At 55.9% G+C, this 24110-nt stretch overlaps 1 protein-coding gene across 3 annotated transcripts in view; it reads left to right on the forward strand.

Moving 5' to 3' along the window:
* The window catches only part of RFTN1 (raftlin, lipid raft linker 1), a 207607-nt gene extending 191262 nt beyond the window's left edge, over positions 1–16345 (forward strand). For 2 of the 3 annotated variants that reach the window (XM_066351294.1, XM_066351292.1), the window contains exons 8-10: positions 1131–1234; positions 4078–4159; positions 14991–16345. In XM_066351294.1, coding sequence (XP_066207391.1) covers positions 1131–1234; positions 4078–4159; positions 14991–15368 — 564 coding nt within the window. In that variant the 3' untranslated portion in view covers positions 15369–16345. The remainder of the gene's footprint in view (positions 1–1130; positions 1235–4077; positions 4160–14990) is intronic. The other variant, XM_066351293.1, reaches the window with a different exon arrangement.
* The last annotated feature ends 7765 nt before the right edge of the window (positions 16346–24110 follow it).

Genomic DNA, 24110 nt, shown 5'->3' on the forward strand with positions numbered 1-24110 from the left:
GGCGGCCCCTCTGCACAGTGCCGCCCCCCGGTTAAACCCGCCCCCTCGGTGATCTCTAAGTCCAGCGGGGTCTTTGATTTGTACAGGCTGCATTTCCGCCCTGGAATGCCCTCTGCCCAGCCCTGGGCCCCAGGAAGCCTGCCTTGAGCATGGCCTGCGTCCTTCCTCCTCTGCCGACCTTCGACCTTTGACCTTCAGAGCCTCGCGGCCCCGCCAGCAGGCCACTTCGTATTTTGGTTAATTGCGCAGATGAGCTGTGGCCTCTGCTGGACTGTGAACTCCAGCACCAGGACGAAATACTGGCTGATCGAAGCTGCGTGGCTGGGTCGGTTAGAAGGAATCTGGACACGTTTGAGATGTCCCGAAGCCAACCGCACAGAGATGGGGAGTCCCGGGTAGCCACAGGACAGGCGTGGGACTCACTTCAGTGTTAGCGCAGAGCCCGGAATAGGACAAGAGGCCTGATGCAGGGGACAGCGTGACGTGGGACCCGTGCAGTCGCCTGCCCCTGGGTGCTCTCCCTGTGCGAGCAGGACTGGGTTTCTAAATTCAAAGTCAAGAGTTGGGTGAGTCTCCTTCCCCCCCCCCCAACTTGAAATAAAACACGGGCAGGCGTTCATTCGCCCGGTATGGCGCTGGCCAGCTGTGTTTTGGCAGCTGCATGACACAGGAGAAGCTGTGCGTGTCTGTGCGTGTGCACATGTGTGTGCGTGCGTGACTGCTGTGGCTGCGTGCAGATGACTTGGTCATCTGTCAGCTGTGACTTCGCTCCCCAGGACATGCTCCCAGATCGGCCAGAGCGGCGTGTGTCGTCCCGGCCCCTGAATCCATCTCTGAGGCGAGGTGATGGTGCTCCTTCCCTGAAACAAGAATGAAACAAAATTAATGGATGACTCCTCTGGCTCTGATTCCTTGCCAGCTCTGGAGATGGTGATGGGGCCGGAGAGATCCCGTGTTGGCAGTGTGGCTCTGAACTCTCTAAGCATCGTCAGAGCCGGGGCCTCCACGCCGAGGGACCCCCCGCCTCCTTCTGCCGGGCTGGGTGGGCAGGTCGCACAGCCGCCTCTCAGTCACTCGGGTGTCGGCCTGAGGCGGCAGCAGCATCCCTCACGGTGGCCTTTCTACCCTAGGGCGTCGAGGTGCAGACAGACTATGTGCCCCTGCTGAACTCGCTGGCAGCCTATGGCTGGCAGCTCACCTGTGTGCTACCAACTCCTGTCGTCAAGACTAACAGGTAATAGTAACCGTCATTATTGTTATTTTACCCTTGCTCTGTGCTAGATGCTGTTCCCAGTAAGTGCTTCATGTATGTCACTTATTTAATACTGCAACAAGCCCATCAGGCGGGCGTGGCTGCATGAACTCTCCGTGGGGAAGCGGCAGAGCTCGGCTTTCAGGTTCCTGCTGCCCCCCCCCCCAGAAGAGCTCTCACCTGCACCCTCTTCCCCCCATGGGGAGACTTGCCAGCAACTTATTACTACCCCGCCTGTCAAAGGTGAGCCACCCGGACTGAGGATGTTCAGGGCTCTCAGATGCAAAAGGAATTCAGCACCTATGTGCCCTGTGTCGGCTAGGTAGGCACTTTGTATATAAAATATGGTTTAGACCTCTAAAATCCTATGAGGTGGATTTTTTTTTGTATTTTTCTGAAGCTGGAAACAGGGAGAGACAGTCAGACAGACTCCCGCATGCGCCCGACCGGGATCCACTCGGCACGCCCACCAGGGGCGATGCTCTGCCCACCAGGGGGCGATGCTCTGCCCCTCCGGGGCGTCGCTCTGCCGCAACCAGAGCCACTCTAGCGCCTGGGGCAGCGGCCAAGGAGCCATCCCCAGCGCCCGGGCCATCTTTGCTCCAATGGAGCCTTGGCTGTGGGAGGGGAAGAGAGAGACAGAGAGGAAGGGGGGGTGGAGAAGCAAATGGGCGCTTCTCCTATGTGCCCTGGCCGGGAATCGAACCCGGGTCCCCCACACGCCAGGTCGATGCTCTATCGCTGAGCCAACCGGCCAGGGCCTATGAGGTGGATTTTAAAAAAATTAATAAGCTCACTTTACAGCTGAGAAAAGTGTGGCCAAGGAGGTGCCAGGACTCACCCGGTGCCGTGGCGCTGGTCAGCAGCCCGCAAAGACCCGGAGGCGTGGCCCCTGCTGGGGGCCTCCTTACAGTTTCACGTTCTTGGTGGTTTGTCCATCCTCAGGTCTGCCTGCTGTCCCTTGAGCCCGGGGGATTGTCCCCGTCATCCCAACACTAAAAGGCCTTCCATCTGGGTTTACTGTCTAAACTAGTCCTCCTGGCTCTGCTGTGAGCAGAGATATGATTCCCATTTTGTAAAATGAGGCCCAGCCGCATTCCTGAGGCCACATGCCCGCTGAGTGGCAGAACCTGGGACTAGAATCTCAGTCAGAGGTCAAGGGCTCCTCCTCCTCCACTAGGCCGCCTCTTTGCCAACCTGTAGGGATTCCCCCTCCCGTGGCCCTCAGTGCTCCGCCTGCCCCACGTCCTGCTGCGTACCCACCATTGCAGGGGGTGGAGGCAAGGCTGGAGGTCTGGGGAGATGGCAGGGCATGGCAGCCCCAGTGCCCAGACTGAGGGAGGAGCATGCTGGTGGCAGTTAGAGCCTTTCCTGGGTCCCTCTGCAAGCCCGTCTGAGCCCTCAGCGGGTCTCCTCCTGACACTGGGCCACGGAGGGCCTGTGCGCCTGCAGGAGCCAGTCTGCAGTCACCTTTGGGCCCCTGGGTGCCACCATATTATTTCTCAGCCAAGACAAACCTGCAATGGTGCAGAGCAGGAAGGACCTGCGGGCTTGATCCCAAGTCTCACTCTACCCCCTTGGTCGAGTTGTGCAGCTTCTGTGAGCCTGTGTCCAGTCTGTAAGGCAGAACAATGCCTGCTCCATCATCTGCTCCAGAAGCCAGAGGACAAGAGTCACGATGAGAATGTCTTTGAATGGGAAGCCCCCGCTGGTTCTGAGCCCAGAGGACGCAGACCTGTCTCTCTCTGTCTCAGACAGTCACAGCTGCTGAATCATTCTCCCTGACCCTCCGCTTCCCGTGCCTGAAATGACACCTCATGGTGGAGTGGGGGAACATACTGCACCAGGCAGATCCGAGCTTCAGTCTTGGCTGTGTGCTTTTGAGCCTGCGCCTTAAACAAGCTTTCACTTCCTGTGTCAGTAAAGGTGTCTGTCCTGGTTTTTGGAACGCAGCGGCGAGGCCTCAATGAGACATTACTTCCGGCATCACCCAGCCCAGCCCAGCCCGGAATAAATAGGGGATGTGAGCCCTCTCCCTCTCACCAACCCTGATTCTCCGTGTAGTGCCATGCTGCTTTAAGACAGGGATCAGAAGGGTGGAGGCGCGGGAAAGAGAACAAGGATCCCCATTTACGACATGTCTCTCATCTTGAACGGCAGCCTGGCAGGGTCCTGCCTTCCTGGAGGGAAAGCGCAGGCTCCTGGCCATAGAAGTGAGCGGCACTGCGGAGCCTTCCCTCCCGGCTTTGTTAATGCCACTCCTGCCTCGCCGGCCGCCCTCCTCTGTGTGCCTGCGGAGCCCCGTGGCCCTGCCGCTCAGTGACTGTGAACTGAGCCACGGTGGGACCTGTGCCCAGCCACCCCCTCCACCCCCGCTGTCCCTGTGATGGCTGATGGGCAGAGCGCTTCACCCGGGTCCTCATCTCCCTGCCCGTCCCGGGCCGGCCAGGCCGCTCTGTGGCCTCATTGTCCAGGACAGGTTTGGAAGAGGCCTGCCACCCCTCTGAGGTTCGCTACAGAAGCCGTTTGTCATCCTTTGGCCAAGATGCGAGCTGTCCTCTCACATCCAGGGGACAGGGTTTCTCACTGCGAAGCTGACTTTGCAGAGACGCCCACGAAGCTTTGTTGGGCCCCTGGAGAGCCGCCCAGAAGCAAGGGTGGGGGGCCTGGGGTGGGAGAATGGAGGGGGGGGGTTTCTTGATCCTGACCTCGCACTGTCTGGTAGCAGCCTTCCTCCTCTGGGTGGTCCGCCTGGGCGACGTCAGGCACTGCGGCCTCTGTGAGGTCAATGGAGCCTCTCTCATTCTCAGCTCTGTGTGTTACAGGGAGGGAAATGTATCCACCAAGCAGATCGTCTTTCTCCAGAGACCATGTCTACCTCAGAAAATCAAGAAGAAGGAATCAAAGGTAAGTGACCTTGATTGCCTTCCTTGGGGTTTTTTTGTTTTGTTTTGTTTTGTTTTTTTAAAGCAGGGCTTCATATTCAAGTGGGTTTGTCTATAGCACTGGGGTGGGCAGCCTGCTGCAGCTGCTGAGGGCTCTGAGCCCAAGGACACCTGAGCCCTTTGGCAAACTGCACCAGGCCTGAAGCTGCCACAGTGGGACAGGCGAGGGCACAGGAGGGCCTCATCTGCCAGTGTCCTGCTGGTCTTGCCGGAAGAGTGGAGGCCAGAGGTTGTCCTGCACATTCAAGCCTGCCGGGTATTCCCACTGGGCTGGCATGAGGGCACGCAGGCAGCTGCAGGCTGGCGGGCTGCGGAGGGGGGCAGCTTGAGCTCAGGCCCCCGCGTCTCTGTGTCTTCATCTCATTACAAGCTGGGCCAGGCTCTGGCCTGCCCATAGGCCCCTCGGGACATGGGAAGTTTGGGGACCAATGGTAGACAGACCCTGCCAGAGCCCCTTTTTGACAGGCCCCAACACGAAAGCCTCCGAGTGACAGTGGCTGGTCTAGATGGAGGTCAGCCGTTGCCTGTAGCAGTGAGTCCTCAGGTCAGGCTGCCCTGGAGTCATCAGGGTCCCAGGACTGAATGTTACCTGAACCAGCCGTGAAACACAGATGCACCGAGAGACTGTTCATTCTCAGAACATCTCCTGTTTGATGAAGTTGAGCCCAGCTCCTTCCCGAGTATCAGATGATTCTGGTGTTTCACGCCCCCCAAGCTTTGCAGCTGGTGGGTGCTTTTCCCAGGGGGGTGTTTCCCCAGCTGCTCAGGAAAAGGCAGGTGAGTCGAGGGAGCCTGCCACGCCCTAGCCAGGTGCCCATGGAGCCAGCTCGCGCCACCTTTTTTTTTTTTTTCTGAAGCTGGAAACGGGGAGAGACAGTCAGACAGACTCCCGCATGCGCCCGACCGGGATCCACCCGGAACGCCCACCAGGGGCGAAGCTCTGCCCACCAGGGGGCGATGCTCTGCCCCTCTGAGGCATCGCTCTGTCGCCTGGGGCAGAGGCCAAGGAGCCATCCCCAGCGCCCAGGCCATCCTTGCTCCAATGGAGCCTCGGCTGCGGGAGAGGAAGAGAGAGACAGAGAGGAAGGAGAGGGGGAGGGGTGGAGAAGCAAATGGGCGCCTCTCCTGTGTGCCCTGGCCGGGAATCGAACCTGGGACCTCTGCACGCCAGGCCGACGCTCTACCACTGAGCCAACCAGCCAGGGCCTCACTCCACCTTTGATGGCCAAAGCCATGCTCTCTCCTCATGCTCGGCACTGTCCCTGTGCTCCCCGGTCTCGGCTCCTCCTGTTCTTTGGACACAGAGCCCGGACAGGAACACGAAGCAAGTGAACAGATTAGAGCAGCCCCTCCCCGGCCAGCAGATCCAGGGGGGCCCTGTTCGTGGGGTGAATGCCAAGGAAATGGAGCCTTGAAGCCAGATGGGGTGGAATGCAGGGGACAGTCTCTCTCCAAGCTCTGCTGCACTAATGGATCAGGTGACAGCAGCAGAGAGCCAAATCCAGCATTAACCACCAGGAGCAGCCGGCCGCCGGCTGGAAGACGCATTGGCCAGGACTGCTGTTCGGTGGCGGCTTAGCCTTGGTTTCTGGGGACTGTGCACATTGATGGAGTGACCACAGAGTGACATGTGACAACCGCGCAGGCAAGGTCTCCATCAGACACCCTCCAAAAGAAACCCTCTTCCGCCTCTTAAGAGAGGGAGGCGGTGCTGCCTCTTCTTGGCTGCGCTCCGGGGTGTGGTGCTGAAGGAGCCTAGAGCAGAGGCTCTGGTTCCGGTGAGGCCGTGCATCTCAGGGGGCGTCTGGTTCCGGGGAGGCCGTGCATCTCAGAGGGGGCGTCTGGTTCCGGGGAGGCCGTGCATCTCAGGGGGCGTCTGGTTCCGGTGAGGCCGTGCATCTCAGAGGGGGCGTCTGGTTCCGGGGAGGCCGTGCATCTCAGGGGGCGTCTGGTTCCGGTGAGGCCGTGCATCTCAGGGGGCGTCTGGTTCTGCTGAGGCCGTGCATCTCAGAGGGTGTCTGGTTCCGGTGAGGCCGTGCATCTCAGGGGGGCGTCTGGTTCTGCTGAGGCCGTGCATCTCAGAGGGTGTCTGGTTCCGGGGAGGCCGTGCATCTCAGGGGGCGTCTGGTTCCGGTGAGGCCGTGCATCTCAGAGGGGGCGTCTGGTTCCGGTGAGGCCGTGCATCTCAGGGGGGCGTCTGGTTCCGGTGAGGCCGTGCATCTCAGGGGGCGTCTGGTTCCGGGGAGGCCGTGCATCTCAGGGGGCGTCTGGTTCCGGGGAGGCCGTGCATCTCAGGGGGCGTCTGGTTCTGCTGAGGCCGTGCATCTCAGAGGGCGTCTGGTTCCGGGGAGGCCGTGCATCTCAGAGGGGCGTCTGGTTCCGGGGAGGCCGTGCATCTCAGAGGGCGCGTCTGGTTCCGGGGAGGCCGTGCATCTCAGGGGGCGTCTGGTTCCGGGGAGGCCGTGCATCTCAGGGGGCGTCTGGTTCCGGTGAGGCCGTGCATCTCAGAGGGCGTCTGGTTCCGGGGAGGCCGTGCATCTCAGAGGGGCGTCTGGTTCCGGGGAGGCCGTGCATCTCAGGGGGCGTCTGGTTCCGCTGAGGCCGTGCATCTCAGAGGGCGTCTGGTTCCGGTGAGGCCGTGCATCTCAGAGGGCGTCTGGTTCTGGTGAGGCCGTGCATCTCAGAGGGGCGTCTGGTTCTGGTGAGGCCGTGCATCTCAGAGGGGGCGTCTGGTTCTGGTGAGGCCGTGCATCTCAGAGGGGGCGTCTGGTTCCGGGGAGGCCGTGCATCTCAGAGGGGCGTCTGGTTCCGGGGAGGCCGTGCATCTCAGGGGGCGTCTGGTTCCGGTGAGGCCGTGCATCTCAGAGGGGGCGTCTGGTTCCGGTGAGGCCGTGCATCTCAGAGGGGGCGGCCAGGTGACACTTGAACGGGCGGGCGGGGTGATCCTAGAGGTAGGGTGTTTATGCTAGTGTGAGACGGTGGAATGACTTTTCTCAGGGAGAATCCTGAGAGGTTGGGAGCCGTTTACTTTCTGGTCAGGAGGAACTTTCAGGCCTAATCAACTACACAAATATGGGCTGCTGCTTTCCCCTTCAAAGTACTTACTTACCCCTACTCACCCCAAGGGCTGGCTGGTGCCGAGCGCAAGTGCTGGGTGTGACTAGAGAGATCCCTCCCCAGAGACTCCCAGAGAGGGGACTTCACAGCAGCTGCTTTCGTCTGTCTCCTCCTCCCTGTCATTCAGTTCTCAGCTGACTTGGGTGGGCATTCTGCTCTCACAAGGTCTGGGTACCCCTGTGGCTTGGCAGTTACCCCATCTCCTGCTCACGCCACCTGAATTCTCCACAGCACTGACACTGTCGGCTGCTTGCTACTTTTTATTAAATTATTATTATTATTATTATTTTCCATTGATTTGAGAGAGAGAGAGAGAGAGAGAAGCGTCACCTTGTTCCATTGAGTTGTGCAATTATTGATTATTTCTCCTACGTGCCCTGACCAGGGGTCGAACCTGCAACCTTGGCACGCCGTGATGACTCTACCCACTGAGCCCCCGTCAGGGCCGCCCTCTGACTCTGGAAGCCCCTTTTTCTCTGGGCTCCATCCACCATTCCCTCCCGGTTCTCCACCAGGCTCCTCAGGATCCAGCCCCGGCCCCGTTTCTGCTCGCACTCCCTACCGCTTCCTTCGAATCTCTCTCTCATCCCCCGAGTGAGAACATCTCGTGCTCACCTGTCCAGTCGCTGCTCAACAATCTCAGAGCAGCTCGTGGGTTTGCCCCTCCCTCACACCTGGTCCACCTCCCCTTACCCAGAGGAAAGGACCCCATCAGCCCTGAGGCACCTGGTCACCTGGGGGTCATCCTGGCCTCCCCTATTCGGTCTAAGCCTTGAAGACGTGGCTGTTTTAGGGCCTAGAACCTGTGGGGTCCTGCACTTCTCTTCCCTCTCCCATGCCTCAGCTACTTTCGGCTCCTGATGACGGGTCTCCCTTCAGATATGTTCTCTGTTCAGAGCCACCTGATCCTGTCACCCCACTGCGTAAAACGGCTCTAAAGCTTTGTGTTAAGATGAAGGTAGGAATAATAAGGCCCTGTGAGATCAGCTCCCGTGTTCTGCCTTCTAGCTGGGTTGGCCTCCATGCCCATCCATACCTCTCCTGCCTCAGGACCTTTGCTTTGGCTGTTCCCTCTGCACAGGACACACTCAGCCTTTGTATTTGCTGAGGACGGTGTGCTACCCTGGGAGCAAGCACGGTCCTCTCTTTCAGAGCTCTCCTCTAATTATTTGTGCTCCCTAGTGTGGCCTCTCTGGGTAGCTTTAGTCCATGAGCACACACTTTTTTTTCTGGCTGTCATGTGCCCAGTGGCTGGCTCTTAGTTCATACTCCACAAATATTTGTGGAATCAGTGAATGCGTATTCAAAATTCTGAGCCCGGGACATGCCTATTATGTCTAGCATTGAAATGTAAAGAAAAGAAATCCCAAGATGGACACACCACGGACGAAGCCTATTTTAAGTCTTCTTTTAATCAGCAAAGTGGACAAAATTCTCTAATCAAGAGTTTTCAGCATTTGAAGGAAAAACCTCTTTGTGTGTGAGCGTGGCTTTCAAGGCAAATACGAAACTCCTTCAAAGGTAATAGGTTTGTTTCTACGGCACCGGAGACGTCTTCCTTCCTCCTTCCGGCTAGCCTCGTTGAAGCGGAGGCAGATAACGGACAGTTTTTAAAATGTGTGAATTAAATCCATTAGCCTCTGCTGACATGGAACTCTGGATGCACAATGCTGTCCGGGGAAGGATTTCTTCTCCTTCCCCGCAGTTATTTCTGACAGGGACAGCTAGCTGGAATCGTGCCTGGTTTAGGCACGGGTGGCACTCCCAAGTGCCCCAGACACCCTGCCCGGGAATGCCGGCCCTGGCATCATGCACGTGTCTAACTGGCAGCTTGTTTGTTGAGACTCTCCCTGGCGCTTGCTGCTCGAGATACAGAACCCGTCCTCCAGGCTGGACCGCCTGCCTCAAGAGCGGGTGTCACCGACCTCCCCTTGGAGCTGCAACCCGCAAAGTCGTCCCCGTCCCAGGGGCGGCCACACCCCCGCCTCTCCGGCGGCCACACCCCCGCCTCTCCTCTCCTTGCTTTCTGAGACGTCATCTTTTTTGGGCCTTGGGGTCTGGAGCAATTTTTGTTTGTTGGAGACCGTGACCGCACCCAGCTTAAAAAACAAAGACGCCTGGGTAGTGAAGGGGACAGGTGTGAGGACGGGAAGGGGAGGGAGGAAGTTCTTCCGTGGATGGGGGGGCGGGGGGCTGGGGAGGCCTGGGTTGTGTTCTTGTGTTTCTGCCAAGCCCAGCTGCCTTTCTTAGCTTGGTGGTTCTTCCACTGTGGCCTCTGCCCCAGCAGCATCATCCTCAGCTGGGAGCTTGTTAGAAACACAAAGGCTCCCCCCTCCCCGGGCCCCGCCAGTCGGAAGGGGTGAGAGCGCTGGTTGAAGGAGCCCTCCGGGTGGTTCTGAGGCCCACTCCGGTCTGAGAGCCAGGGTCTTCATTGACTCGTCTAGGGCCCTTTCCAGGCTCACCCCTGGATCCTCCATCCAAATTCTATCATTATTGATTTTTTTAAAAATGGGCCTGTCAAGGAGCCTTCAGTGCAGATATTTGTTTTTAATAAACGGAACCAAAAAATCTTTAATGGCAGTTAAATCTGGACGTCCATTAGCTGATCTCTGGGCCTAATGAGTCAGGTGCCTGGCCTAGCAGACGCATCTGAACATGGCAGAGCCTGGAGGCTCGGGCTCTTAGGCGCTGGGCCAAGCCGGCCTCAGGTGTGCTGCCTTCGGCTTCCTCTCCTCCCTTCTTTCGAGCAGGAGCCTAAAGCCTTTCGCCCGCCAAGAACAAGACACTGGAAGGGTAGTGTGGAGCCAGAGACAGCTGTGTTTGAATTCTAGCTCTGCTGTTTTCTAGCTGTGTGACTTTAGGCAAGTTACTTAACCTCTCTGAACCTCTCCGTGCTCATCTCTAAAATGGCTCTAACAATGCCCGGTGCGAGTACTGCTTTGGGGATTCAGGGAAGTGGAGAGCCTTGTCCCATGTGAGACATACAGCAGGCACCTTGGTACATGTCCTTGGTACCCAGGGAGATATTCCACAGGCAGATATTCCACTTTGCAGCTCAGAACATTAGCTTGTAGGTTACACAGACCCTGAGTTTTAGGCACTGCGGCTTCCCTGCTTCATGAGAATGTCCTCGCACAGGAGAGGAGGAAGAAAAGGGAAGACTCAAGTCAGAGCCTCCTGGGTACCTGGCTGCAATACCAGGGACCGCTGTGGTGGGATCAGGGGCCCAGGCAGCACGGGGAGTCAGTGATGTCACCACAATGCCATCTGAGGACACAGAAGACAGTGTAATCTTAGAAGGCAAATTTGGCTTGGCAGGTTTTTCTGTGATTACTCTGAAGGGCAGAAAACATGAGCTGGAGTCAGTCCCATCCAGCTCAGTTCTGACAGTCCTGTATCCTCCTCTGTCCAGCAAGCCAGGCAAGTCCTTGGAGAAAGTGGCTGGTGTGTCTGCTGCAGGCTCTTTCCACAGTCTGTGTCCTTCTGTTACTTTATAGCAGGAGATCAACAGAATGTGGTCTTCTTCTGCAAACCGGATATGGCCGGGCATCCAGAGGGACCATGCATCTTCCGATGCGTATTTAGCAACAGCAGCCCCTGGAGAATGGCTGGGTTTGCGTTAGTAACAGGTGTCGAGGATGGAATCTGGCACAAGTGGGAGCTCCTTGGTTACAGACCACCCAACAGCAGGGGGCACTGTTCACATCCCCTGTTCACACCCCCTGAGTGTGCACTGCCGCCCTGGAGGCAGAGACAACCAGTTTAAAGATGGACAACAGATTTGGAGAGATTAATAACTTTCCCAAGGACAGAAAGCAAACAAGGGCCAGAACTGGGATTGGAAACAGGGTCTCAGCTGCCATACTCTACTGCTTTGATGTTTTAGCATTTAGGGCCTTTTAGCCAAAGCAACCTCACCACTTTTTTTTTTTTTTTTTGTATTTTTCTGAAGCTGGAAACGGGGAGAGACAGTCAGACAGACTCCCGCATACGCCCGACCGGGATCCACCCGGCACGCCCACCAGGGGCGACGCTCTGCCCACCAGGGGGCGATGCTCTGCCCCTCCGGGCGTCGCTCTGCCGCGACCAGAGCCACTCTAGCGCCTGGGGCAGAGGCCAAGGAGCCATCCCCAGCGCCCGGGCCATCTTTGCTCCAGTGGAGCCTCGGTTGCAGGAGGGGAAGAGAGAGACAGAGAGGAAGGGGGGGGGTGGAGAAGCAAATGGGCGCTTCTCCTATGTGCCCTGGCCGGGAATCGAACCCGGGTCCCCCGCACACCAGGCCGACGCTCTACCGCTGAGCCAACTGGCCAGGGCCGCAACCTCACCACTTTATAAGCAAAAGTAAAACTTCCCTGATAGCCAAATGCCTCTCAGAATACTGTATGTACGTAAGGCTTACTTGGTATTTTTCTAAAAACATGCAGAAATGCAGAAGCTGTATTTGGGGGCATGGAGTTTTCCTGAAGACTCTTCCATTTGGGCTGGATACATAATGCACTGGCAGTTGCTGCATAGGATGAGGTAGCAGTTATGAACCCCAATCCCTTGTGCCCCAGAGTCACAGAGGTTGTTGTTGGAGGCAGAAGCAGGGGCTCTGAGATCCCAAGTCAGCATCCTGCACTGGTGGGTACGGAGCTGGGACCCCCGCTTCAGTCCCGGCTGAAAGGGGCGCCACTGGGGTGGGGGTCTGAGGCATCTCTTTGCCTGTAGAGGGTTCCACTGTTGGAAACTCATGGCTTAGGTGGAAGATGCTCAAACCATCCCCAAAAGAGAATCCCCAAAAAAGAAGTGTCTGGGCAGAACCCACCCAACATTGCAGGTGGTCTCATTTAGGGACCCCCCGGGGGGCGTGGACAGTGGACAGGATAAATGTTAAACCCTCACCTCAACCTGCACTTTGCTCCTTTTTCTTTCCTTTGATAAGATGTTCAGATTTACCAGTCTTGTCTAAGGGTGTTCAATCCGAGAACCCGAGGATGTGTTCAGTCTCAGACCCCTGTGAGTGTTTAGGCAAGTGTTTTATTTGGGGAAACTGATCTCTTACCACTGAAAATTCTGCAAAGTTGGCAGATTTTAAAAAAAAATGACATAGCACATTTTTGGTTTTTCCTTAGCAAGACACTCAATTATTTACAGTGTACTAAAGTCTTAAGAAATCATGTCCCACTGACGGTGCCATTGCATTCCTGGACTCCCCTCTCCAGCCCGGCGAGAAGCCGTCGAAACCGAAAGCTCCCTTTATTTTTCTTTCAATCACAGAATGTCTGAGATTTCAGTTCATATTTGGCAAAACCAGCGTGGTGTGACTAGAGTAGGAAGGAAAGACCATGGTGGAAACTTAAACTGAACCCCTGCGTGTACCGTGGGCCACTGAGCTGCACCTGCCCGACAGCCAGTCGCACGCTCGGGACGTGGTCCCAGGGTCTCTTCTGCCCCGTGAGACTGCTCCCGGCAGCGGGGGGCCAACTCCGGCCCTTGGCCTAGCTCTCTCTCCTCCAGGGCTTCTCTCTTGTTCTTGGTGTCTTTCACCACTGGCCTGGCATGTGCTGAAGATCCCATAGCTGCCGTCTTCCCGAGGGCACACCACTTGGGTCTCCGCCATCTGACTCCGTGGGTCCCCACGCAGAGTGGACTGGCCGCGCCCCGCTCTGAGGTGGAAGCCATCTTGGGGATACTGACCCTCCCGGGATGACAGGGGTCAGAGGGGCTTTTGATCAGAAAGTCTGGGGGAACCCCTGATGTTTGGGGAGTGGAAGAGAAAGACTGCAGTTCTTGCTGAGTCGTTAGCCCACAGAACTCACTTTTATTGATAAACACAGGCACCCATTTCTCCGAATTTTCCAAGGTGTTTTTTTTTAAACACCCTTCAGTGTTGCCCTGTCTGCTCAAGCTCATTTGCCCGGATTTATGCCAAGCGCACAGGGTACTAACTTGTCTTCCTCTGAGACAGTTCGAGTAGTCAACAGACTCAGCAGGACTTTGACTGTTTTCCACTTTTTCTTCCTTAAGTTAACTTCTCTCTCTGGAGATTCACGAGCAATAACGTGCAGATGCGCCAGGCCCTCCTCCCCAAACCCCAAGCTATGTTTTGAGTCTAAAACTACAGGAGTCGTTCGCCCTGAAAGGCAGTGTATCGGCGTGGCTGGGCTCTGTTGTTCTTCTATTCACTTATCCCACAGATAGGGTCTGAGTGCCTCCCCTGTGCCGGGCACTGTGCTGCTGTGCCCCAGGGACACAGGGGAAATAGCACAGACGGCTTCCCTGACCTAAGGGAGCTTGCGTCTGGTGTTGGTGCTGGTAACAGCAAACATATCTCGTCTAGTATGTGCCAGGCACAGTGCTAACCCCATGACATGGATTATCACATCATTGAAACCACATAAATACCCGGGAAGGCCGGGCTTGACAGACCACAGCTCCTGAGCCAAACCCAGCCCACCACCTGTTTCTGTAGATGAAGTGTTGTTGGAACACAGTCATGCTCATCTGCTTACATGTTATCTGGGACTGCTTTTCTGCAGCAGCTGTAGACAGCGTCCAATGGCTGCAGCCGAGACCGTGTGGCCTCCCCCAAAGCCAGTATTGTCTGACTTTCATATAAAAAGTTAACTGACCTTGGTTTCACAGGAAACCAAGTTACCGACCTTGATTTTAGAATTACTGTCCCCATTGTACAGATGGGGACACCGAGGTTGAGAAATGAGGCCTGTGAATGGTTGGAGGCGGGACTCCTCATGAATGCGGTCTCACCACAGCTTCTCTGTGTCCGGCTCTTGCACAGCCCAGTCACTGACCGCACGACCTGGGTCTCGTCTGAGCCTCTGCTGACGTCCCGGCTGCACGGGGAAACGCTTGGTGCAGGCCGGGCTGCCTGGGAAGCAGGGTCTGAGATACTCGGATGGTGGAAGTTTTCAGGGGGAGTGGCCCCAGGGACAACAGCTGTGGGGAAGGCGGGCGCAGGAGCGGGCAGGGGGAGCTGAGCTGTGACGCTGTCGCGGCAGTGTCCCCAGCCCACCCTCCAGGTAGCTCTGGAGCTGGATGGCCTGTCAGACAGGTGCCTAGTTGGAACAAGGAGGGGTGGGCCATTGTACCCCGCCTGGACCAGCCCGTGGTGGTGGGCTGGCCCAGGAAGGGAGTGCGACCCTCAGCGAGGTGATGGGGGCCATCAGCAGACAGCAGACCCGCAGCGGAGGCAGTACGCCTGCCAGTCCGGCAGGGGGACCCGGGCGCCCCTCCCGTGTCTCCTAACTCAGGTGAGGGAATGCCGGCCCAGTGCTTGGTAGCCCACAGCCTACTCACAATGAAAATGAATAGCCAAGCCCCGGCACTTAGGAAGGGCAGGTCCTGTGTCTCCTCCCCATCCTGCTTGTTCAGATGACAGGATTTCAGGACCTCCTTTTTCGGGCCTTTGGTTTGAAGCCAACTAGAAGAAGTACCCCTCAGTCCCCAACAATCTGCCTCTAAAATGCATCCCACAGATGGCACTGAGCAGGCCCACGTGGTGGGTGTGCTGTGCTTGGGCTACGACTGAGGTTTGCTCCGCCCCAGGGATGCTGGGAATTGTGTGTGTGTGTGGCTCCAGGGAGGTGACGTGGGTGGGAACGCAGGAATGTTCAGGTGACACTCTAGGCTCACAGGGACTGCATTTATTGAGCCCCATCCTCTCCAATGTTTAGTTTCAGTGGCGATTCTCCCGAGAAGACATGCACGGCAGGCAGGCGAGGAAATCCAAAGGTAAACTCGGCGCCAGAGACAAGCGACAAGCGGAAGAGAACGAGAAGAACTTAGAAGACCAGTCTTCCAAGGCCGGAGACGTGAGCAACTGTGTGCTGAGCCGGCAGCCGGAGGACGGAGCCCCGGAGGAGACGAAGGCCACCGGGGAACAGCTGTGTCCCGACGGCCGGCTCTGTGAGGAGGGCGAGGCCGTGCAGAACGGTCCCGCGGGCCACTGCGGGGCCCTGGCGGGGGGCTGCGAGGGACCCTCGGGTTCTGGAGAGGATGCCAGGGAGGGAGGTGCTGAGGAAGAGGCTGCAGAGACGGCGGGAGACAACTGAGTCTCAGCTGTTGGCGCCGAAGCCGGATCCGTGGGCCAACCCGACACTGTGCCGGCAGCCGTGACACAGCTGGTTTGCCTGGTGTCCTGTGTTACCCTTTGGCTTGGCTTGACCTCTCCTTGGGAGCTCGCCCAGGCCCGCCAAGGGCCGGCTCCCTGACAGCCTTGGTCTCTGCACATTATTCGAAGCGTGTCGTAATAATGCCCCAGTGTTAGATTGCAGGAGGTCGGGTTATTCCTTCTAAACCTCAGGGCTGAAGGCCCAGCCCCAGCTCCACCAGTCCTCGGCGGGAGGGTCTGGACCGTCCAGTGCCTGTGTCCACCCCCGAGGGCCTCCAGGGACCCTCAGGTCAAGTCCACGGGCCTCCCTGGCTGCAGACCAAGGCTGTGAGGCGTTCACTCCCACACCCTGCGCTGCAGTGTCTGTTGTCTGCTGTTCCTGCAGCTCCTCGTTGATTGTAACATCCCCTGGAGCCCTGTCAGCTGCTCTTCACCTAAAGCCCCCCCTCCCCCCCTCCCCACTGCTTTGGCGAAGAAAATGACATTGGGGGAGGGAAGGTACCCGACCTACTGGCTTTTCTCAAAGTATTCCCATAGATACTGGTAACCTGGAAATGAAAAGGTAATTCTGTGTGTGCACCTGCTCTTGCAGAATGTCAGAGAAGAAAGTATTCTGTGTTAGTTATTAATACCAAAAAAAAAAAAATTCTTTTTAAAGTTTTGTATTCAGCACATTGTGTGAACTCATGTTCTTTGTCATTTCGGGGCAGCCCGACGCGGGGTGCCCCTTGTCATGTGCTATTCTAATCTTGTATGATTGGCCATGTTGTTTCCTATGTATGCTACCATGTGTTTATATTGTCCAGAAAGTATCCTTACAGCTTTAAGTAGATGCAACTGGTGTCTTGACCAAAACAACAGCCCGTCTCTTTCTTGTTTAGTTACTTAAAGCAATAAATCATCTATGAGTTAAGAGCATTAGGAGTTCTATTTATTGTGTCACAACGAAGAAGTCCTGGTCCGATGTCCGAAGGACGAGATCCCACACCCTCATTCCCTTTTCCTACGTTATGAACACCTGGCAGCAGATAGTCCTAAGACCGTGATGGCGAACCTATGACACGCGTGTCAGCACTGACACGCGTAGCCATTTTCGATGACACACAGCCGCATACCAAAGAAGTATGGGGCCGCATGCCGAGAAGGACGTTTCATCCTCAGCTTCTGCACGGCCAGGTGCAGTAGCCGAGGATAAAACATTTGCTGTAGTGTAGACACTCTGTGTGGAGGTCTGTAGGCCAAAACAACAGAACTCCGGCATGGAGTGTCTAGTTCTGGGACTTCCGGTTAGGCGGTTTTTCTCGAAGTGACACACCACCTGAGTTATGCTTGGTTGTTTGGCAAATTTTGACAAACCAAGCTCAAAAGATTGCCCATCACTGTGCTAAGAGATCATGACACTCTTGTGGGGAACCCCAGAGCCAGTGCTTTCTGGTCATTTGTAGAAGGAAGACGGAAGGTGGGGTTCAGGTGCCACCAATAAGTCCAGGCAGGGCCACCTCCCACTGCCCAGGATGATGGAGACCTTGGCCTTTTGAAAACGAACAATGGCACGCACCAGTGTCCAAGCCCTGTCTACAGGCTTTTAAGTAAATTATTTGATGAGGCAAGTTCTTTTCCCTGTTTGCAAGTTTGCTAAACTGAAATGCGTGTGGAATGCATTGTTACAGAGTAGAACCGAAGACCCTGGCCAGCCACACTGTGGAGGCCTCTCTCTCCTGATGTCAGGGCAACCCTCCGCCCACCCAGAGCTGCCCGGGAGAGCCTGAAGGCTCTGCTCAGAGAACTGGATAAAATGACAGTTTCTATTATTATACTCAGGAACATCTATACAGCATCTTGATTTAATAAAAATATTATAAATATTATCTTTTAGCCCACATCTTAGAGAATCGGAGACATTAAAAAAAAAGCCTGTTAGCAGCAGGCTGGGACAAAAACGACACTCACCCTTCACCACTTTGAAAAGCATGGCACCCCCGGCCGCGTTGGGTACATTTTTGAAGAAGAATTAAATGATATTTCTGTTGGCTGAATGTGTTATGGGAAAAAAATAATAAAGGTGACTTTAGCTAATTTGAATTCCTCAGGAGTGGGCCTTAGAACCAAACTAACAAATACTGCCTGCAGGTCTTGTTTTTTCACTCTGCCCCCATCCCCACACCCCTGGCTGACACCTGGCAAAATACTAATCTGCCGCAGGCAGTTCTCCTATTGGCTGCACCTTAGGATCACTGGAGCTTTAAAAACCCAATACCTGGGTCCCACCCCAGAGACCCAGAGTAGCTGCTCCAGGCTGGGCATTGGGCCTCGAAATCATAGGATCGCTATGAGCCGAATCACGGCTGGTTCCTGTGAGGTGCATGTGTTTTATAAAAGGTAACGAACCAAGCCCCTAACCTGCAGTCCCAGCACCCTGCATGTGCACTGCAGGTCCTGAAGGAAAGTCTGCTTTCCTGCGGCAGCTGGCAGTCGTGCAGGTCGTCATCGACACTGACCAGGCCCCCGTGAAAGTGAAATTTGCGAAGACTTCTTTTGTTTGGCAAGAGGAGGCTTGTGCATATGGCGGTCTTTAGGGCTGCAGGTGTCACAGAGGGTCTGGAAGGAACAGGGAGTTCTAGAGGGGAGATCAGGTGACAAGTGACTGTGATAGGCCTTGCTGCCACCACTGGGCAGCCCAAGGCACCGGGATTCGGGGAAGCCATGGCCGGCTTCAGGGAGGGAACAAGACTGCCATGGAGGGATTTGGTAGCCCTTAGGCCCTGTCGTTTGTCTGTGGAAGGAGGTTTCTAGGGAGGGAGAAACTCTCCTAGGAACAAGAGACACTCCTCTAAAACCATGGCTGCATTTGGAGTCTTTCACTGGGAAATGTTTTTAAGACCTGCTCTTCATCACCAGAGGTTCAGGAGAGGAGAGTGGGCGGGCGGCTGGGAGAGGGGGAGGAATTCCTACCCAGTCTGCTTAAAGAAATGCAGCTGTGTTGCCAAAGAACTGAGATGTGGACGCCCACGTTAGGGAAGCAGGAAGACTGGCCTCTATTGGGTCCGTTTAGTGGAAAACCCCAGCGAGGCCTTGGGACCGGAGAGCTGGTTAGAACGCTCACCACACACAACCTACAAACGTAACCTCACGTTCATTTCTTCACACCCCCAAGCATGCATCTCCTCGCGTGAAGTGGGGCTGTTGACACCCACCTCATCGGGGTTTTGTGGGGTTTGGTAAGATGCAGTGAAGGGCTTGAGCCACAGAAAGCTCTCGGAGCAGCAGTTAATCACCGTGCTGATGGTCGCAGACGTGGCAGAGACCGCCCGTGCTGACCCGCTACCCGTGGGCTCCTGTACTGCCCAGCCCCCCTTGCAGCTTGGGGCCGTGTGACGGTTCTGGCCCAGGGGACACGAGCAGACGGTGTGTAAGCCAGCTCTGAGCCTGATCTTTGAAAATACCCCATGCAACCCCAGCCCTCTCTTCATCTCCAGTGCCCTTGGCATAGTTCAAGACGGACCATGGCATGAGGGATAAGTCAGCCTTCGCTGTGCTGAGCCACTGGGATGCTGGAGTTTATCTGTTACTGAAGCGTAGCATATCCCATCCTAACAGACATCCTGTAATGTTTATAAAGCCTCTTGTTAGTAGCTTGTAAGTAAAAGTCCTTGCCTGAATTTTTTAAAATCTCACAGTTGATCATACTTCACTGGAATTATGCATGATGGGACCAGCTTTAAGAAAAAGAAAACATTAAGAGACATTCTAATTCATTTCTTATGAAGCACATTTTATCAGAACTCTAAACATTAATTATGGTCTTTTCTAAACCACAAAACATCTTTCAAGAATAGCTCTCAGATGTAGCACTGCTTATTAGCAGGAATATGTTGACAGAAAATTCATCAGTCATGGAACACATTTCTGCTGGGCCCATCCCAGTGCATGCTGTGCTGGCCCTGGGGATCAGCTCCGTCCCGCCGGGGCCCATGGCCCTGTGCAGCCCTGGGGATCAGCTCCGTCCCGCCGGGGCCCGTGGCCCTGTGCAGCCCAGGGGATCAGCTCTGTCCCGCTGGGGCCCATGGCCCTGTGCAGCCCAGGGCAGCAGCTGGGACCGAAGATGAAGTCCTGAAAGGCCGGTGAGAGGGGGACGGGAAGGGAGGCCTGGGGTGCAGACAGGCAGCCCGGGACAGCTGGGCGCTGACCCCCCACTTGTCCAGCGGGCCCCGTTTCCAGCAGCCCTCCCACAAGGGCTGGAAGCTGACTGCGTGAGCAGTGCAGGGTGTGCCTCCGGCTGTTAGTGCTCTGCCCGCTCGGTGACCCGCTCGGTGACCTGCCAAACAACCGATGCAGCTTCCCAGGAGAGTCTGGGTTTCCTGTACCTGGCTCCCAGAGTCTGGAACAGGGAAGCATGTGAACTTTAGATGGAAGTACAAGACCCAACAAGCCAACAAACCTCTGGCTGGGATTTCTGAGGTGGCTGTCGCCAGAGAAGAAAGCAGAGATGTTCACCACAGGTTCCTGCTGATAGTGATCGTTTCTGTGGGCAGACTGAGACAGCTAGCTCTGGTTACAGAGAGCTGGCTCTCCGCGGGCTGGCATTCCCTCTGAGGAGGCAGCGGGCCCTGTGAGAGACCTGTGTGTTTAAGTGGGCATGAGGGACTGGATCCTTCACTGTACAGATATTTAACTTTAAAAGATTTTAAAACAACAAATGTTTATGTGTCATACTTCTGGAAGCTGGGACAGATACGGTGTCTGGTGAGAACCTGTTTCCTGATTTCATAGATGGCCATTTTCTCACTGTATCCTCACACGACAGAAAAAGGCAGCAGATAAACCATTTTTAATGCGTATACCACTGTAGTAGGTGCTGTGAAGACAGCAATGACCGAGATGGACCCAACCCTGGCTCCTTTGCAGCTCAGAGCACACACTGAGCAGCTGCCCCAGCATGCACTGCGGCAAGAGCTGTGCAGAAGCGCAGGATGCTGTGAAGGCACAGGACAGGGAGCTGTAACCTGCTTACAGAAGGCCTGCGGAGGAAGTCAGAACTGGGCTGAGCCCTGAGAGCTATGCACCAGTCTGAGCAGTCTGCAGGGCGGCAGTGTGGAGCTAGACTGGAGCTAGACTTCACACTCCACCACCTACCAGGTGTGTGGCTTTGGGCAACTTACTTATCCCCTCTGTGCCTCAGTGGCCTCACCTGTAAAGTGGGAATAATGGTTATGAAAATTAAATGAGTTAGTATATGCAAGGTGCTTAGAGAATGCCCAGCATACAGGAAGAGCTGTGCAAGTGCTGGTGAGGAGGAGAAGCAGGATCTAACTGGAAAGGGAGGGTAGGAAGAAAGAAGCTGATCATGGTCAAGTCACTGGAGGGAGTCCGCTCAGGCAGCTCTGCAGAGCGTGCGGCAGGGAAGGGGCAGAGGAGCAGGACGAGCTAGAGGTGAGGCTGGGGCCAGACGTGCATGGCCGGTGAACCACAGTAAGGATTCCAGTCCTCACGGGCAAAGTAATGGGAGCCTATTGATTAGTTTTCGGGTTTTTTCTGTATTTTTCTGAAGCCGGAAATGGGGAGAGACAGTCAGACAGACTCCTGCATGCGCCCGACCAGGATCCACCTGGCACGCCCACTAGGGGGCGACGCTCTGCCCCACCAGGGGATGATGCTCTGCCCCACCAGGGGCGACGCTCTGCTGCGACTAGAGCCACTCTAGCGCCTGGGGCAGAGGCCGAGGAGCCATCCCCAGCGCCCGGGCCATCTTTGCTCCAGTGGAGCCTCGGCTGCGGGAGGGGAAGAGAGAGACAGAGAGGAAGGAGAGGCGGAGTGGAGAAGCAGATGGGCGCTTCTCCTGTGTGCCCTGGCCGGGAATCGAACCCGGGACTTCTGCACGCCAGGCCGACACTCTACCACTGAGCCAACCGGCCAGGGCCGTTATTGATTAGTTTTAAAAAGGGAAGTGACGTAAGGTTTGTATTTCTGTACAAGCTCTCTGTTGCTGGAGGAGACAGTTGGTGAGCAGGGCACAGAGGGGGCCGAGGTGCGAGGTGAGCCAAGGCCCTGGTCCCAGTGGAGTGCTGGTGTGCACCTTGCTGAAGACGGAGAGAAGGGGACAGATTTGATAGTCATTTAGGAGCAGAAATGAACTGAATTTTGCCACTGATTGGAGCATGAAAGAGAAACTGAGTCTACCGGCCACACCGGAAACAGATGAGTACTGTCCTTATAGAAAGGCATTTCCTAAGAGCAATAAATACTCCAGTGATGCTACTGTCCCCAACCTTTCCACAAACAGTCTCACGGTTGTTTTTCAGGACTTGAATAACAAGTTAACATTATTTTACAAAAATCACTAAAACACATGTCTTGATACCTTCCTTAAGACTCAAAGAACGCTGTCTTTAATTTCTGGAGGGAGTTATTGGGAAACTGAAGCAGCTGGTGGGTGGGTGGAGGCATGGGTGAGGTGTGTGGCTATACAAAGAAAACCATCTGCTTTGGGGCTGAGGGACAGAACCTGAGTTCTGACCCCAGAACAGCAGTGATGCTGGCAGTTACAGCCATAGCTGTCAACTGTGGGGACCCTGCCTTGAAAACAGGCTGATGTAACTTACTCACTCCAAAGGTGGTTTAAATACGCAGATCCCATTTTGATTGACCGGTGAAAGAAGGGGAAAAAAAGTCTACCACCCTATAAATAGTGCAGCAAAACTGACACTAATATTTAAATGTGTTGCTCACTCGTAAGTTCAGAATGGGTCTGGATTCTTCTGCTGCCTCTAAATAATATAAAGGCATAACACTGATAAGACATATTTCACTTATCAGGGTCAACATTAAAATGCTTCCTATAATGGACCTCTGTGTTTGTAAATCTTCAGTCCTGACGCCATGTATCTTGTTGACTCCTCAATGAAAGTAAGAAGAAAATCACCTTAGAAGGAAGGACAACCAGCAAACCAGCAAGCTCGCCAGTTTCTGGATCCACAAAACGCCTAGTAACTGTCTAAAAACTTCCTTTCCATGAACCGCGAAGCCGTCCTCTCAGCCTGAGTCCAGCCCACCCAAAGCTACAATAAGCACATGTTGTGTTTTGTTTGTTTTTTCTTATTGAGGATGAATCCACCATTTCTCTTGGGCTCCAAGTCCAGAATTTAATCAGCAGCATAGTCCAAAAGTCCTGCATCAAACCTAACTTTTCCCTTGCTTCATTTCAAGGCCATTTCTTCTTATTCTGTCAGCACTGGAGATATAAAGTCACTACAATTAATCAAATGTTTGAAGACAGTTAAGACACTCCTTAGTCCTCTCATCAGAATGGTCAACCTCAGCTCCCCTTGAACTGGAAGGCCCATTTTCCATCACAAACTTGTAGAAGGGTAAAACTAAAAGGCGTTTTAAATGGTCTCGCCCCACCCACTTGACAGACGAGGAAAGCTGGTTCGAAGGAGCTGGGGTGAGTCCGCAGGAAGCCGGCTGGAGCACGGGGAGGATGCAGGTCTCTCAGGCCCCAGCACTGCGCTCCTGCCCTCACAGCACATACGCCTCGTCCCATTCTCGGGTTCCTCTCGCTGGGGTGAGTCCGCAGGAAGCCGGCTGGAGCACGGGGAGGATGCAGGTCTCCCAGGCCCCAGCACTGCGCACCTGCCCTCACAGCACATACGCCTCGTCCCATTCTCGGGTTCCTCTCGCTGGGGTGAGTCCGCAGGAAGCCGGCTGGAGCACGGGGAGGATGCAGGTCTCCCAGGCCCCAGCACTGCGCACCTGCCCTCACAGCACATACACCTCGTCCCATTCTCGGGTTCCTCTCGCTGGGGTGAGTCCGCAGGAAGCCGGCTGGAGCACGGGGAGGATGCAGGTCTCTCAGGCCCCAGCACTGCGCTCCTGCCCTCACAGCACATACACCTCGTCCCATTCTCGGGTTCCTCTCGCTGGGGTGAGTCCGCAGGAAGCCGGCTGGAGCACGGGGAGGATGCAGGTCTCCCAGGCCCCAGCACTGCGCACCTGCCCTCACAGCACATACGCCTCGTCCCATTCTCGGGTTCCTCTCGCTGGGGTGAGTCCTGCAGGAAGCCGGCTGGAGAACAGGGAGGATGCAGGTCTCCCGCGCCCCAGCACTGCGCACCTGCCCTCACAGCACATACGCCTCGTCCCATTCTCGGGTTCCTCTCGCTGGGGTGAGTCCGCAGGAAGCCGGCTGGAGCACGGGGAGGATGCAGGTCTCCCGCGCCCCAGCACTGCGCACCTGCCCTCACAGCACATACGCCTCGTCCCATTCTCAGGTTCCTCTCGCTGGGGTGAGTCCTGCAGGAAGCCGGCTGGAGCACGGGGAGGATGCAGGTCTCCCGCGCCCCAGCACTGCGCACCTGCCCTCACAGCACATACGCCTCGTCCCATTCTCGGGTTCCTCTCGCTGGGGTGAGTCCGCAGGAAGCCGGCTGGAGAACGGGGAGGATGCAGGTCTCCCAGGCCCCAGCACTGCGCACCTGCCCTCACAGCACATACACCTCATCCCATTCTCGGGTTCCTCTCGCTGGGGTGAGTCCGCAGGAAGCCGGCTGGAGCACGGGGAGGATGCAGGTCTCCCAGGCCCCAGCACTGCGCACCTGCCCTCACAGCACATACACCTCGTCCCATTCTCGGGTTCCTCTCGCTGGGGTGAGTCCGCAGGAAGCCGGCTGGAGAACGGGGAGGATGC

The sequence above is a fragment of the Saccopteryx leptura genome, chromosome 10 (assembly GCF_036850995.1).
Source record: "Saccopteryx leptura isolate mSacLep1 chromosome 10, mSacLep1_pri_phased_curated, whole genome shotgun sequence".
NCBI lineage: Eukaryota > Metazoa > Chordata > Mammalia > Chiroptera > Emballonuridae > Saccopteryx > Saccopteryx leptura.